Raw genomic sequence first — 16,294 nt, forward strand, 5'->3', positions numbered from 1 at the left:
CAAATGTAAATGCATTTTTTAGTCATTTGTCATTGAACAATCAAATGTTGGCAACTATGATGATCAGACAATAAGCTGAACAAGCTTGTTTTCTCGGGATGAGAGCTTCTTTTTGTGAAATTGGTCATTGCATATGATCATTTCTGTATTTCTATATAATATTAATTTACAAGATAACTTGACTTCAGTTCGATGAGCAATCAACCATGGTGATCATCGATAATTAACTGGTGGAATTCCATTTATCATGAATGTTAATCTTACAGGTGAAATGACATTTTCGAATGATCATAAAGCATTTGCAGGACTCCATGAAGAAAAACGTTACGAACGACTTTATATGCTGGTAGAAAACCAAAAAGTGGTTAAAATGTATTATGAAAACACTTGATATCACCATATTTTGCTCGCTGAATACCATTAAAGACCGGCTCCTGTTAGAACGGTCATTAACTCGACAGTTTAACGAACTGCTTGAAATGTACATTTTGAGTTTGATGTGTCAGGAACACGATGGATCACTGCTAAAAGATTATACAAATACGAATGTAACTTGTTTGCAACAGGTTTGCGACGATTTCAATAGAAATCAGCATTACAGTGTTATACACACTTGAGTTGGCGTCGGTGATACCTGCAACAGGTGCACAGGTCACATATGGCATCATGGATTGGGTTGCTAAGCAACCGACACATGCCTACGCGACAACACGTGGCGATGTTTTTATTAACTTATCAAAGCGTTTACGTGTATTCTAAAACTCTATTATCAACATGTGCTTTTTTACACTTTTTATTTTGTCCTTCTTGTTCTAGTTTGCACGTATAAAATTACTTACATGTAATGTAATGTATGTTCATTTACTTAAGGAATATGGATAATCATCCATCGAAATCGTAAAAATTAATAAAGCGTTTATACCGATTGTCGTTGATAATATCAAAAAACGTAAATTACCGACACAGCCTTGCGCTCGCAGTTGCCTAAAGAGGTCTCGCGTTTTAACCACAGGGCTGGCTTTTGAACCCCCAGGGCTGACTTTTGAACTCCAGGGCTCACTTTTGTTTACCAGAGTCCTCGTGTATAATTATTCGAAACTATTCCTAATATTAAAGTTTTTCAAATAAGGTTATGAATTGCATAATATTCTCATTTGAAAAATATCAATGTATAGTTCACTTACAAATTGTTTAGGTAAAATACGCAACGCAAAACAAAATGGGACTACATTGTATATATTCATAAAGAACATAAAAATAACATCGCTGAAATTTCCTTGTCCAACACAAATTTAAAGACAGCGACACAAATAAGTAATGATATTATTTGATACACTTTTTACTGCTAGTATGAAAGCATCTTGATACAACAGTAAAATCAATTGCATAATAATTGCATAACGCATAATAATACAGAACAGCATTCAGACAGAACAAATATTCATTGAATAGAAAAGTTAAAAAAGTTTACACACAAAGAACAGAAGGTATTCAGGAATGAAACATTATATGAGTCATATTAAATTGACACGCCATTTGTACAAGCAAACTCCAATAAATACTCTACATGAATAATCTAGTGTCCTTATATTCTAATAATAATAATAACTATCACTGTGCATGCATTTCTATATATTAGTATATAACTGCTCATCAACTCTGGTATATTGACCATCGCATAAGGATCGCGTACAGAACCGCGGCGCAGAGGCGGAGGTCCCAGGAACCGTGGTAGGTCTCGAACCCTGAAAGAATAGCAGATAACCCATTGTCGCTCTATCGACGCCTTTATACAATAGGCAACCTTGTTATATGCAACTTTCAAGATACGGATTTTGAGCAATGTTTTGCACCAACAAGTTGTTAAACAAAAACACCTCGCTGGTTTGTTGGTCACGACGTAACTTACATTGAATAAGAAGTAAAAATTGCGACCCAAACGATCAATCAAACCGAAATGCACATAATTCTCGCAAATTTACAAGTAGGGGTCGCTGAATAATTTTAAACTTTACGATCAAGTATAAAATGCACAAATCAAAGCAATGAAGGCACCTTAGTTGTTTGATTTTTTAGTTGGTCGCGTTAGCGGCCGAATTAATTTACAGAGCATATTTTGCAAATCAGTATGTGCTTAGAAGCCTTAGCTACTGTAACAACCGCAACTCACTCTGCTAGGGACGATTACCACTGCCTGTCTGCAGCAGAAGACAAATGATTCTGCTCTAGCAGTGAGTGTATATACCAGCTTGTTAGAAGACATTGGCTAGTCTAGTGTTTATCATTGAAATCTGTACATATTGTCTGCTTTCAGGGAAAACGGGGCTTAATGCAAGTCAAATAAGATTGGCCTGTGCACACTGATTACCCTGTGCATTGCGAACAAGCTAATCAAGGACGACAACAGCGAACAACTTCGGTGCCTTCAGCGCTTTGATTAATAAAATAGCATGAAGCTCACTTTTTAAATTAAAGCATTCCTCTTTAAATCCCAAGTTCAAATAAAAAGCAACAAAAGTGACAAGTTTACCGAGAGAGTGTCTTAATTCAAAGGTCGTGTATGTATATGGATTGTTCAGAAAATATAGAATTCAAAAGTTTTTGTCGAAAACGTGCGTCTGCCGCAACCGACGCAAATTACATGCGCAGAAGTACTTCATGCCATGAAAACAACCGGGTTGCGTCGACCTTACTTCGAGCTTGCGTCGAGATTCTGTTCCAAACATGGGTCGGATGTATATCGATCGTTGATTTTTTTCTCCACCGACTTAAAAGGATCTTTTCACGTTTTGGTAAATTGACAAAATTGAAAAAAGCTGTTTCAGATTCGCAAATTTTCGTTTTAGTTATGATATTTGTGAGGAAATTGTAATACTGAACATTTGCCATGGTCTAATATAGCTATTATATGCATCTTGTGACGATTTAAAAACCTGAAAATTATAAAGCGTTGCAACGCGAAACGATTGAATAATTTGGAGAGTTCTGTTGTTGTCGTTAAATTTTGTGAAACTACGAAGATTGCTTATATAATGTATAAAATACGTCATTTAAACATACTAGGCAGGATGGCCGAGCGGTCTAATTGGTTTTTTCTCCAGGACTCCGGGGGTAACTGTTCGAGCTCTGCTGCGGGCTACTTTTTTATCCTTTTTTTAATTTTATTCTTGATTTTTTACTGGACCTTTTTAGATCCAATGTTTACATTTATCGATATAAAGCATTTAATGACAAGCTTCAAAACATGCCAAAATCTGTGAAAAGGTCCCTTTAAGTGACATATACACAAGCATTTGTGGTGCTTAGCCCAAAGTATTACCAATATTATGGTTAATTTTGGTATCATGGAACAATTAAATTATAATAATCACTTAACATAAAATGAAAATTTAAAAAATGCAATCAGCTACGAACCAGTCGTGATGTCTTAGCACAGACGGAAAATATTTCATAATGAAATAGCAATTACAGCATTTGCAAGCAGACACTTACCGGAACAGCTATCAGTTCCGTTGATGGCTATGAATCCAAACTCGCAGGCGCACGCACCCGCGGTACATGCGGTGTTTTCCCCCAGGCACCCCTCACTCACATTGCAAGGGAAGCCCAAACCCATCTCTAAAAGTAACATTATACATATATAAGCCGCATTCAAGAAAAGCTGGGCTGAATGCATGTGCGTTCAGTGAGAAAATTAACTTATCTCATATCTGTATCCGACATTTAGACTTATCTCATATCTGTATCCGACATTTAGACTTATCTCATATCTGTATCCGACATTTAGACTTATCTCATATCTGTATCCGACATTTAGACTTATCTCATATCTGTATCCGACATTTAGTGCAAAATGGTATTCTTTTGATCTGATAATAAAAAATGACGTCACGAAAATATCTTTATAAAAAATTGGTCATATTTTGTTATAGTCAAGAAGGTGTAAATACGGTTTTGTTTATGCAACTAGGTGTTGTATCTATTTCGTTTATAAGAAGGGAAATAAGAAAATAAATACTCACTGCGCGAGCATTTGTTGACATCTGTGAACATGCCCTCGTTACACGTGCATACATCCGAAATGCATGTGCTGTTGACGTCAAGGCAGTGGCGCGTGAGTTCACAAGGTAACCCGGGGAAGCTCTCTGAACAGAACAGTTGTCATACATTAATATCCTATAAATATCACCTTCCGTAGAGAGCGATACAACGTATTGTTAGCCCGGGCATGGCAATGTCAAACGGCGTAATCTTTTAACCCATTTATGTCTAGTGGACTCTTCCATCCTTCTAGATTGGATCAATTTTTTTTCCAAAATTAGGGATGTCTAGCATATTTATTTCTATATTTATAATATTTCTTACATAAATTCCTTAAAGCAAACAGCGCAGACCCAGATGAGACGCCGCATCAAGCGGCGTCTCATCTGGGTCTACGCTGTTTGCCAAGGCATTTTTCTAGACGCTCTAGGCATAAATGGGTTATGGGCAGTATTCTAATTATTACTTACATATGAATTGCGAGTTGTGTGAAGAGTACAACTCCAGAAGCACACGAAAGATTTAAAAGTATATGTAACCCAATGATACAATGTTGTGGGTATTTGGTTTACTTTCAAGTACCGTTGACAATTTTAAGATTAATTTATGCAACAAATTAGCCTTCTCAATGGTAAGAATAATCATCAGCAAAGGTACGAGTTTGAGTTTAGTGGATATATTTTCCAAATGTTTCTGCATAATATCCCATACATTGTTTCCTAATTTCTATTGAAAACCAGTTGAAGGCCTGGCGACTAAAATGAGTCATGCCGTAATTGCATTAAAATAATCAATAACCCACTTCGTTTGCATATGGATCCTTTCTGATAGCTGTCCTCTGCGCACAAACAGCGCCTGATCCTACTTCCGGGAGCCTCTGGTACGCAGATCATCTCGCGCCCACCCTGCACGCAACCTTGTGCGTCTGTACAGGTCCGCCCGTATCCGGTCACCGTCCTCGGCAGATCTGTAGAAGAGAATATTCAAAACACATGATCATCGCTCTGGTGAAAAGGGATTGAATGCATATGAGTAAAGTGTCGTCCCGGATTAGCCTGTGCAGTCCCCATATGCTATTCAGGGACGACTCTTTCCGCTTGTCTCTTATTTCTCGTTTAAAAGAAGACTCTTCTTGACGAAAATTCAGTTTTCTTGATAAAAAATGTTGGGCTTTCTTAATAAATAAATATCAATAAATAAAATGTGGAGACATTTGTTAATTGATTATTAATATTCCTTTCAAAGCACATGCACCTTCTCTAAGGTCACGTAAAAAGAAATAAACGTCCGCTTAGAGTTATATTCTATTCTACACAAGTCATGAATATCAGGAGTAAATAAACAGCGATATTTTAATTTTTAACCCATTTATGCCTAGCGTCTAGAAAAAAGGCCTTGGCAAACATCGTCGACCCAGATGAGACGCCGCATCATGAAGCGTCTCATCTGGGTCTGCGCTGTTTGCTTAAAAGAATTTCTGTAAGAAATATTCTAAATATAGCAATAAATATACTAGACATTCCTAATTTTGGAAATAAATTTATCCAATTTAGAAGGATGGGAGAGTCAACTAGGCATAAATGGTTAAAAGTCGGGAGTTTACGGTGTGTACCCGGATTATCCTTTTACAGTTTTATTAACCAAACGCATTTCCTCTGCGGTGCAAAAAGACGTTATTACGCTGTTGTCATTTTGTGTAATAGTAATGTCTAAATGCATGTTGTTTGTGTTGCAGTATATGTCGCCATTGATAACATGAGTATTTGTTTTAAATAAAAAATGTTTACGTTTCATCGAGTAACCATAGCGTTGTAACATGCAGAACTCAGGAACAAGGCCAAACGCGCTGTTAAAAGAAAAAAAGAAAGGACGAAACGACTGTAATATTGTAGGATGGGCCCGAATTCACCAACCAATGATTCTAGTTAAGAATATAGAATATAGAGTAAACTTAGAACCAAGAAAAATAAGTCCAGAGTTTGAATGTACGCGACTTACACTGTTAATAATGTCATTGAGAGAATTGTCTACGTAAAAGCCGCCTCACACATAGACGAATCCATATGACGAAGCCTGGCGAAAAGCGTAAATTTATGAATTCTAGCGATTTCTTGCCGAAATTGTTTGAAAATGTATTGCTTTGTGTAATATAACGAAAGGTGAACGTAGAGGAACTATTTGGTGCGAATGATCTATGAAGTGTGACGAACAGTTACTGCAGTTCGCTAGAAAGCGTTAGGTCGCGCAAATAATATTCGTACTTTCGGTTGGCGATCGTGGTAGGAGCTATTAAGAGCGTAAAGATACGAATGTAAGAGCAACCTTGCGCATACTTGCGCATACCGCCGAATATTTCCGAAACGGTGTTTCTGCATCCGGGCGTTTTGATATAGACTAACTTTTGTTCCGATATATTTGTATCGTTTGTCATGATTATATTTTAGGTGCATGTTCAAGTCTTCCGTAGTCTTTATTTGACATGGTTATAATATTATGTCAGTACTGAAGTGTAGGTTTTCTGTTCACTGTATTTGTTTCTTTAATAGTATTGTATATGTAAGCATGTCGATTACGCCTGAAAATGTTCTCAAAATGTACTCAGGGAAGTACCTTAGACACTTTGTCAGTGACATTATGTCACTAGATGTTCACTGTATTTGTTTCTTTAATATCATTGTAAATGCACGCATGTGGCTAACGCCTGAGATGTTTTCATTATGTACTCAGTAAAGTAAAGACTTTGTCAGTGAGATTTTGTAGATATTCACTGTATTTGTTATTTTGTATCGTATGTATACATGTTGATTATGCATGAAGTCTTTTTCATTAAAGATTTTGCGTAAATTTCGTGTCTTCCTATTACTATTACTTCCCTTTATAAGGCCAATACAAAAACAACAATATTCTTTATTAATTTATTCCACTAATATGTTACACTTTATTTCGATCTCTAATGTGGCACCATCCTGTCTTGCTATGGCACACATCCCGCTGGAGCGTTGACCCAGTGCTTCAGAGTGTTTCTCACAATCTTGCCTTTTTTGATTGCTGTGTTGTGGCCCCTGATATTGACATTCCTGGTATCCTCCAAGTTGCGACCTCTTCTCCATTCCCCAGTAACCAGATCGCCTCTTCTATCATCATGGTCAAACAGTGCATTCTGCATGGTGGAGTACCTGATCCTCATCAAGTTGTGGAGAATGCAGCATGTCTTTACAATTAGCCTTACTGTGGATGGGCTGTGGTCCATCTTTGTGAAATGTATCTGCAATTACAGATGACCAGTATTGTTATGTGTTAAAAGTTAACGTGAACATTTTTTTTATAAATGAAAGTGTGTTTTGAAAAAGGGTATTGCACTAAAGTTCCGCTATTAAGACCACTTCGAAGATTTAAAAAATTATGCGGTTTTTGACAATATTCAAGTCCCAAATGGTTACTTTATGAAGGAAAATGGTCCGAAATGGTCCGATATTAAAACCACTTCGCTATCGAGACAACTATTTTGCCTGGTCTTAATAGCGGAACTTTACTGTACCTGGAATCGGTTGGCCAAAATCCCAAATGCATTTTCTGATACTCTCCTAGCCCTGGGTCCGGTTTAATGAGAGCGACCATGGTCGGGCGACTATGGTTGTACCAGCGAATAATCGTCGTGCGACGATAGCCGTGTTTAATGGAGAGCGACGGTCGTCAATCGACCGCGCGTTGTTCGACATATTGTCGAGCGACCGCAGTCTACCCCTCACACCACGACTGCTCGTCGCTTGACGCTTTGTCGGCATTCAAAACCCGTGCAAAATGAACGCGGATAGTTTCGAGTTTGATCATGGTGGCCTCCATGCGACTTGTTCATCGAATGCGAAGACATTTTCGAAGAGAGCGAGTTTTTAGAGATAGGTTGAATCCATTAGACATGTACAATGATGATGAACTTTTCCGTCGATTCCGCTTACCAAGGAGAGAGCTATTGGGGCTCATAGACACCTTTGCTGTAGATCTAGAATACGTTTCCGAAATGTATACAATATTGTATCATCAATATGCGTATTTTCCATCCAATACACGGATGTCTCGAGCAAGGGAAAGTAATACATATACAGTAGTTTAGAAGAAATGCACTTAATTGATTTACCTTAATAACAATGGGATAAATATGTTTTATGATGCTAAACGTCGCCTCATTTATTTTTCTCCCGGCTTATAAAGAGTAGTATTAATACAAGAGAGGAGTGCAAACTGTACACTGAAAGTTAAAGGTTAGTCCCACAGGAAGGCAATGCGTAAATAATCCCTGGTTTATGTGCACCAATATCATTCAATAAACTGCGCATTAAGGGCAACTTTCTTTGGAACTTATCTTGGCCTATAATTCGCAAATTGTACACGTACGTTGAGATGAATTCAGTTGAAGGCACTGATTTTACATTAAACGTGTCCCGTTGACGCATTACTCTACATATGGTCCTGGCTCTGTAAAAAGGAGGTTTAATCAATGTGCGTAAAGTAGCGTCCACTATTAGCCTGTGTAGTCCGCACAGGCTAATCAGGGACGACACTGTGTGCCTAAAATAGACCTTTGTTAAGGAGGATCTTTCTTTAAACGAACAATATCATAAAATCGGAAAATATCGTCCCTATTTAGCCTGTGCGGACTGCATAGGCTAATCTGGGACGATAGTTTACGCACATGCATTTAACCCACTTTTGACAGAGTACGACTCATATATATGCTGAACTATATGGAATGACAACATACATGTATATTGATAGCATTCTTTTAAAATTGTAAAAATACACCATGGTATAAAAAAACGGCCATACTTATACCATACGCACAAATGATTTATACATGCAGTAAAGTGTAAAGTACTTCGATACTTATTTACATGTGCACAACTTTAATGTTACTCCACCAATAGCTTCATCACTTCGTGTTTATATATAAGAAACAGTACCAATTTAATTTTGTAATAACAATATTGAATGAGTCATATAACCTACATCAATATTAAATAATGAATAATGGCTTTTAGAAGAAAGAATTTGTGGTTACAACGAATAAAGGGAAAAACAGAAACAAATATCAACAAATAAAGGATAGGTATTTTCCCTCATGAATCATTACGTCATTTTTGTAGGTTAAGAAATAAAATGATATATTGATAAGGACATCAATAATAAAATTAAATCACAAAAACACTCAGATTACTAGATCAGTTTCGAGCCATCAATAACCAGACTAATATCTTAAATACAGACAAGATAAGTGTAAGTAAACTTTTTTGTAATACTGACAGATGCTTCAAATATTTATTTGATTAATCTCCTAGTACCGACAATACGAATTCATGACGTTTTTTTTCAGATCAGATGTGAAATATATCCTGTATAAAAATACCGTTTACTTTAGACAAAACAGCATGGTATCAATAAAGCAAATCTCAGTTATGTTGACAGTATTATAAAATATGCAGGAACGAACTCCCCGAAATACAATTTTCTCGGCACATGTACCTAGATTTATTTAGAAGAGTCCCATACATATTATTCGAGTACGTGTATCAAGTTGAAGTGAAATTTACAATGGAATATGAATAATTAACAAAACGATCATTGCAGATAAAGTGTCATAAATTCAATCCTATAAAAGTGAAATATCAACCTTATTTAGATAGATTCTCATTAATATGAATTTTGCAGACGATAATGCAATGTATCAAACCTTTAAGTGCAATAATTATTGGGCAGATTTAGAAGCCAGATATAAAAGAACATTTTAACAAAAATGTCTCAGAGGTATGTCCATAATTATTAGTGAGTTCCAGAGCTGATTGCAAACCCGTTATTTGGTTTTAAAGACTTTCGTAGACATTCAGACTCCACAATGCAGTTTTTGCACGCGTTTTCCTCGATCTACGAGCATTATTCATTCGATCCTTCCTTCCGTCCGATTTGTCGAGCGCACCAATTCATATTGGTATATGGTGAATATTCATATAAATGTACGGTCTTTAGTACCAACATCTTGAAACTGCGTTGGCAAGTATGTTTGAGGTTCTGCAATTTTGACACGCGAAAGGACATTGTCCAGAGACGCGTGAACCATAGTAGTAGAATTTATTTCATTGCGTCAGATTTTGTATTTGAACTTTGAACACTTAATGAATATTATTACCAACACACCTTAAACGAAGACTCCGCAAGCGAATTCTGTTTAAACAAATTATATCATATTATTTTAACAAATTTAAAATTTACTTACCGTGATATGAGTTTTCGCACAATAAATAAAAATATGTTGATGGCGGAAGTGATAATTTTCTAAAAATAGCGACTACAACGACCGCAGTCGAATGACCACACAGTCATGCGACCACAGTCGCGGCAAATTTCTCCGTGAACGCGACAATTTGTCAGTTGGCAGCCGACAACCGTCGGTCGACCGCAAAGTCGCGCGACTACAGTCGTGTTTTGTAGTTTTTTATTAAACCGGACCCTGGATAACCGGTAGTTCAGGATTCTTTCGTCTCTTGTCAGGACTCTATGTCTATAGGTTTCTGCATATTCTCGCTAAGGCTGAACGCGTCATCTCCAACCAAGAAATAGGGCATTTCGACGGCGTCATTCGGAAATGGCTGTGGGTCTGGAAATCCAATGGAACCATCCTGCACCATCTCCAGAAATTCTGATTCATTATCAATCTTGGCATCTCCACTTGAACAGTATCCTGAAAATACAAAAGGATATGAAATTGTTAGTATACATCTGTACATTCAAAACAGCACTAAATGCATATAATTTATGTAATTACAAAATAATGCAGTTAAAATTATGAAGACTTACACTCACCACCCAGATCACAACATACGAACTTGTAGTCCGAGTCGACAATGGCCAGTAAGATGATGCTGAAGAATCCCTTATAATTCTAATATAAGGAACCAGAACTGGCAGGCTTTCTGATAGCTACAGTATGTGCTTGTCATCAATAGCAGCAACGCAATTTGGAAAGTTCCAATTCTTGAGGAAACCATCAGCCAGTTGTCTCCATACTTAAGGTGTGGAGGGGGCTGTCATAACCTCATCAACATACAGTCGAAACCCGATGGCTCGAACTCGCTTGGCTCGAACTTCCGGTTGGCTCGAACTCGCATCAAAGCACCGATTTTGTATGCCTATATATTCATATAAAATTTTGTCGGAAGGCTCGAACTCGCTTGGTTCGAATTATCGGATGGCACGAACTGTTTTAACAGTCTCGGCTACAGTTTTCACACGTTCTTTTGTTCGTATGGCTCGAACTCGCTGTTCCAAAAAGTGTCATTTGATTAGGACCGCTTGATTAAAGGCACGCACAAATTGATTTTACTCCTTTCTCATAAACTGTAAATCGATTATGACCGCTTGATTAAAGGCACGCAATAATTGATTTAACACCTGTTTGCTAACATGTCATCGACTCAATCGTTAATTGATTTGAGTAAAAGATGACGTTTTGTATAAGACATTGCGTTCCTGTAGATGCTTTATCATAATGGCTGCAACGGCTAAATCGCTAAAAAGCTTCGTTTCTCGACGACAGCTACGGAACGCAACACAGACGGACATAATGTCATTCTTCAAAAAATATAAATAAATGTACTTCTGTATTGTATGTAATGTGTATATAGTGCGGATGCATACTTCGTTCTTTACATATAGCATGACACGCGTCTCTGACCACTACAGAGAGGGTATTCTCAGCCACCCGCCAGGAATACTGTATGTCTGAGTACTTTACACCAGAAACCAGGTGACGTAGTGTGGCAGCTAACTTTAGCTCTGGATTCAAGGACTTTCTGCACCGAGTGTGTTGCTTCACGAGGCGATGACGAACCCTTCCCAAAATTTCATCGTACATTTCAGTAGGCATGCAAAGGAATTTCTTAAATGTTCCAGGATCTGAGCTCAACCATGAGCTGATCATATATGCTTAATTGGCGCCGTCTCCCGGGATGCAGCCATGGTCTTCTCCAGATATTACGTGCTCTGGCTCCTCTTCTCCACCTTAGTCGGCCTCTGAGAAAGCGGTCTAGTTTAGTTGTTGCTGGACTACTTCTTGATTGGCCATAGCAGCAACATACTGCAGTTTCAGGTGTTGTATATCTTCCATATGACGAAGAAATAATGAAACCTTCAATATTATATATATATGAAATATAGGCATAGGTCTACACAAACTACTAAAACAATTAGGAGCGCTATTATTCGGATGGATTCGCATAGATTCGCTTATCGTAGTTACCTTCAGATTGATTCGTATACGAGCGTATACCGTTCGTTTTCTGAACGTTAACTTATCGTTATAAATCGCTTAAATGCGTCGGATTCAATTCGCTACAAAACGAAAAACCACGCTATAGTTCTCAAAAGTTCGCAAGCTATCGCAAAGATTCGTTTTCTTATTGAAACGAATTTAACGAACGATAGACGAAACTTTTATTCGCCAACAATTTTTCAACTTTTTTAAAATTTTCCGACGAACAGAACTAATCGCAACGGACGCAAAAGCTCACAAATGCATCCATACGAACACCACCAAAGATGTGCAACGTACATATACTAATGAGAACGAATTTTGCTGAAGTCTTATTCGCCAGTACACGCAAGTTGACGTCGGGAGACTTTCGCCTATGTGTGAGGAGGCCTAAAAAGAATTATGTAGAAAGTGGTGCCTAATGGCAAGTTTGACTCTTCGCAATTCTGAGTACCGGTTTTCCAATAAGATATTTTTTCTTAGACCCTAGTGTAAGAATAATTTGTTTCTGGGGGGGGGGGGGGATGAGGTTGCCAAACTTTTGGCAAATAGTTGGAGCGCAAGGATTGCTGGGCTTTTAAAGGGACCTTTTTAACAAATTTAGGCATGTTTTTAAAGTATGTCATTAAATGCTTTAAATTTAAACATCGGAACTTAAGAGTTCCAGTATAAAACACAAATGAAATTAAACAAACAAAAAAAAATAATTCACACTTGGGCTCGAACCACTTACCCACAGAGTATTAATCTGGCGCTTTAGCCACTCGGACATCCGTACTGCCAAAACGCAGTATGTATTTTATTCCAAATATAAGCAATCCTCGTATTGTCACAAAATATAACGCAAACAACAGGAATCTTCAAATTATACAATCGTTTCGCGTTTGTAACGCTTTATAATTTTTAGGTTTTTAAAACGTAAAAAGATGCATAAATGGATATTTTAGAGCATGGTTAATGTTCAGTTTTATTGGTTCCTATCAAAATCCATAGCAACTACGAAAATTTGAAATCTGAAACATTTTTAAAATTTGTCAATTTATCAAAACGCGAAAAGGTTCCTAAATGGAGGTGGCAAAGATAATTGGACGCGAACAATAATTGCGAGGTTTTGTTGTTTTGTAGTTGTTGTGTACAGTGAGATCAAGAAATGGGACCCTAAGACGAAAGTATCACCCACCCGAGTTACAGAAGTCGGCGTTGCAGCATAGCGTTGTACCGAGGCACTGGTCGCTTTGTGTGCAGCCCTTGTCGACAACAGCCCCCGTTTCCATGATGGCGTGTTTGCTAAAGCAACGGTTCTGAAAACAAATATTGCGTCTCCTTTCTTTATTGTATAGAATATGCACTTTTCGTAAAGTAATAAACGGTAAGGTTAATGCAAGTGAATATGTATCACAAAAATCTATTTTTTTACAAAAATCTATTTTTGAGAACGCTGCGTTTTTTCATTCGGTGTTACTTTTTGACGATGCTGCAACACGCCTCCCAGTTTCGCTGAATGGGTCAAGTTCCCCACGCGTACTACTTCCCCGTACCCCCAAATTTGTATTCGTTCCAAAAAAAAATCGTATCCAATTTTATTCGTACCCAATTTTTTGTTCGTACCCAAGTTTTGTTTTGTACCCAAATTTATTTCCGTACCCAATTTTTTGTCCTTCCCATTTTTTTCGTACCCTATTTTTTTCGTACCCAATTTTTTTTTCGTACCCCAGTTTTTGTTGGCATGATTTTTTTGTACCCACAATTTTCGTAACCAAAATTTTTTTTTGCTACCCAAATTTTCATACCCACATACACAATTGTTGTGATGTAGATAAACTTAAATTGATGCTTGTATATCCATCCTCTTCAAACGCATCGTCACACCAGTTCTGTCAGTACTTTGATTTTTCTTGTGGGTAAAATGTCAGTTTCATTTATAAATATAAAATTAGTAACATCACGATTATCTTGTTATGCGGATAGTGCCAAGGCAGAAGGTTTAAAATAACAAGTTCTGTAACATCATATTAAATATATGTACACAATAACGGGGCCGAATAAATCGTCCGCTACAATTTGCTGGTGGTTCAAGTTTTCGACTTTCTTTTCACGTTTTATTTTTACACTCGGATTCTCCATATTTGTTTATATCTCTACCAAACATTGAATATATCCGTAGATCTTAACTTATAACATTTTAATTGTAACACTAATGACTAGAAAACTTTTCTAAACAATGAGTCGGCTCGAGAGGAGCACTGCTTAACTGTTAGGGGAGGTAGCCGCAGAGAGACACTTGCTGAAGTCACAATACTTTTGCAGCGGTTACGACCCCTTCAAAACTTTTCCACCCAGAAGCAAAGGGAAAATGGCTATGTGCAAACAGCATAAAACCAGAACAGCCTGCGAGTGTTTGCTGCTCATCAGTAACTAAGAGTTGAAAAGGAAGCCTTTACAACTTGACTCAAGTAAGAAAGGTATTTAATTAAATTTAACTTTATAAAGGACTACATATAAGTGAAAATACGTATCTAAGTGGTAAAGGGTTAAATTTTAAATTGACGGCAATCACTGCCGGGAAAAGTAGACTTTGTACGGGTTATTTTTTCTCAACGTTTTCTAATTTGCTGGCATGGTCAACGTAAAAAGCCTTTTCTACTCACACTTTACAGCCCATTAAGAATGAAAACACATACGCAATTTTGACCCTAAATACTTGTAACATCTAACAAGATCAATCGCTATCACAATATGGTGTGTTATGGCGGCAGGTATTGGAATCCAGCTCTGGTCGGAACACATCTCTCTGATCGGAGGTTTGCATATGCATGTCCTTACCTGATTTGTGGGGCACGTGATGTTGAGTCCTACAGCCAGGCAATCAATGTTGGCGACGGGCTGTGTCGTCCCGAATGTGGCATCACATGAATAGCAGATGAGTCCATCTTTAAAAAGTACTAATGATTATAGTAACAGCAGATATAGTTCTAGCATAGATAAAGTAACCCATTTGGCATCATGCGGCGTCTCATCTGGGTCTACGCTGTTTGCCAATGCCTTTTTTTCTAGACGCTAGGCATAAATGGGTTAATGTGCATATTACGGTCAAACCAATCACAGCGACACACACTACCACCACGATAGATTAACCCATTTATGCCTAGTGGACTCTCCCATCCTTCAAAATTGGTTCAATTTATTTCCAAAATTAGGGATGTCTAGTATACTTATTTCTATATTTAGAATATTTCTTACAGAAATTCATTTAAGCAAACAGCGAAGACCCTGATGAGATGCCGCATCATGCGGCGTCGCATCTGGGTCTACGATGTTTGCCAAGGCCTTTTTTTCTAGACGCTAGGCATAAATAGATTAACGGCAATCAATGCCGTTACAAGTAAAATCCTTTCAAATCGGAGGTTGTAAGTTTTTCTTAATTACTGAAACTCAGGCGATTATTTAGTCAAATTTAAACAGAAATAGAAAATAGCGATTTATCATGCGTAATGTAAACAAACAAAAAAAGAAAATAATGAATCAAAATCATAAATAATTATTGAAGATACATTGTTCCGACTCTTACCTGTAGAACTAAATAAGAACGACAGAGAAATCAACATGAAAACATCCGCACACACCGAGCTGTCCATCTCAGTTCCTCCTTCCCTTGCCGAAGAGTGACTGTGTATATCAGTCAGCGTCCATGGTTACCAAGTCCGAACGCGTGGTCCAGTGCAGTTATTCAATTTTCAATTCGGTGCAATGTTGCAAAATGAGGCCCGTCCTTTGAATTTGGTATTCGGTGAACATAAGCGAGGTTACGGTAAGTTTTGAGATTCGTATCATTATCACAGGAGGGAAGCCAATTGTAATTATATGAGCCGGGTTCGGGAAAAACTGGGCTTAATCCATGTGCGTAAAGTGTCATCCCGCATTAGCCATTGCATTTCACGTAGGTGAATCAGGGGC

General features: G+C 37.6%; 1 protein-coding gene across 1 annotated transcript; it reads right to left on the minus strand.

Moving 5' to 3' along the window:
- Window positions 1–1,220: 1,220 nt before the first annotated feature.
- LOC127844204 (25 kDa ookinete surface antigen-like) lies at window positions 1,221–16,039 on the minus strand. Its single transcript, XM_052374274.1, has 7 exons — window positions 15,909–16,039; window positions 15,164–15,270; window positions 13,521–13,641; window positions 4,844–5,008; window positions 4,023–4,145; window positions 3,493–3,618; window positions 1,221–1,745 (listed from the first exon to the last, which is right to left on the minus strand). Exons 1-7 carry the CDS (start codon window positions 15,973–15,975, stop codon window positions 1,654–1,656), a joined length of 801 nt encoding a protein of 266 aa, XP_052230234.1. The 5' UTR covers window positions 15,976–16,039; the 3' UTR covers window positions 1,221–1,653.
- Between the last annotated feature and the right edge of the window lie 255 nt (window positions 16,040–16,294).

The sequence above is a fragment of the Dreissena polymorpha genome, chromosome 9, assembly GCF_020536995.1.
Source record: "Dreissena polymorpha isolate Duluth1 chromosome 9, UMN_Dpol_1.0, whole genome shotgun sequence".
Classification (NCBI taxonomy): Eukaryota; Metazoa; Mollusca; class Bivalvia; order Myida; family Dreissenidae; genus Dreissena; species Dreissena polymorpha.

Excerpts from the sequence above, each read along its gene's own strand:
- LOC127844204 (XM_052374274.1), bottom strand. The coding sequence starts at position 15,975 with ATGGACAGCTCGGTGTGTGCGGATGTTTTCATGTTGATTTCTCTGTCG. Across the intron at positions 4,146-4,843 it reads AGGATCCATATGCAAACGAA|AGAGCTTCCCCGGGTTACCT; the intron begins GTGGGTTATTGA and ends TGTTCTGTTCAG. Across the intron at positions 3,619-4,022 it reads TGTCAACAAATGCTCGCGCA|AGATGGGTTTGGGCTTCCCT; the intron begins GTGAGTATTTAT and ends TGTTACTTTTAG.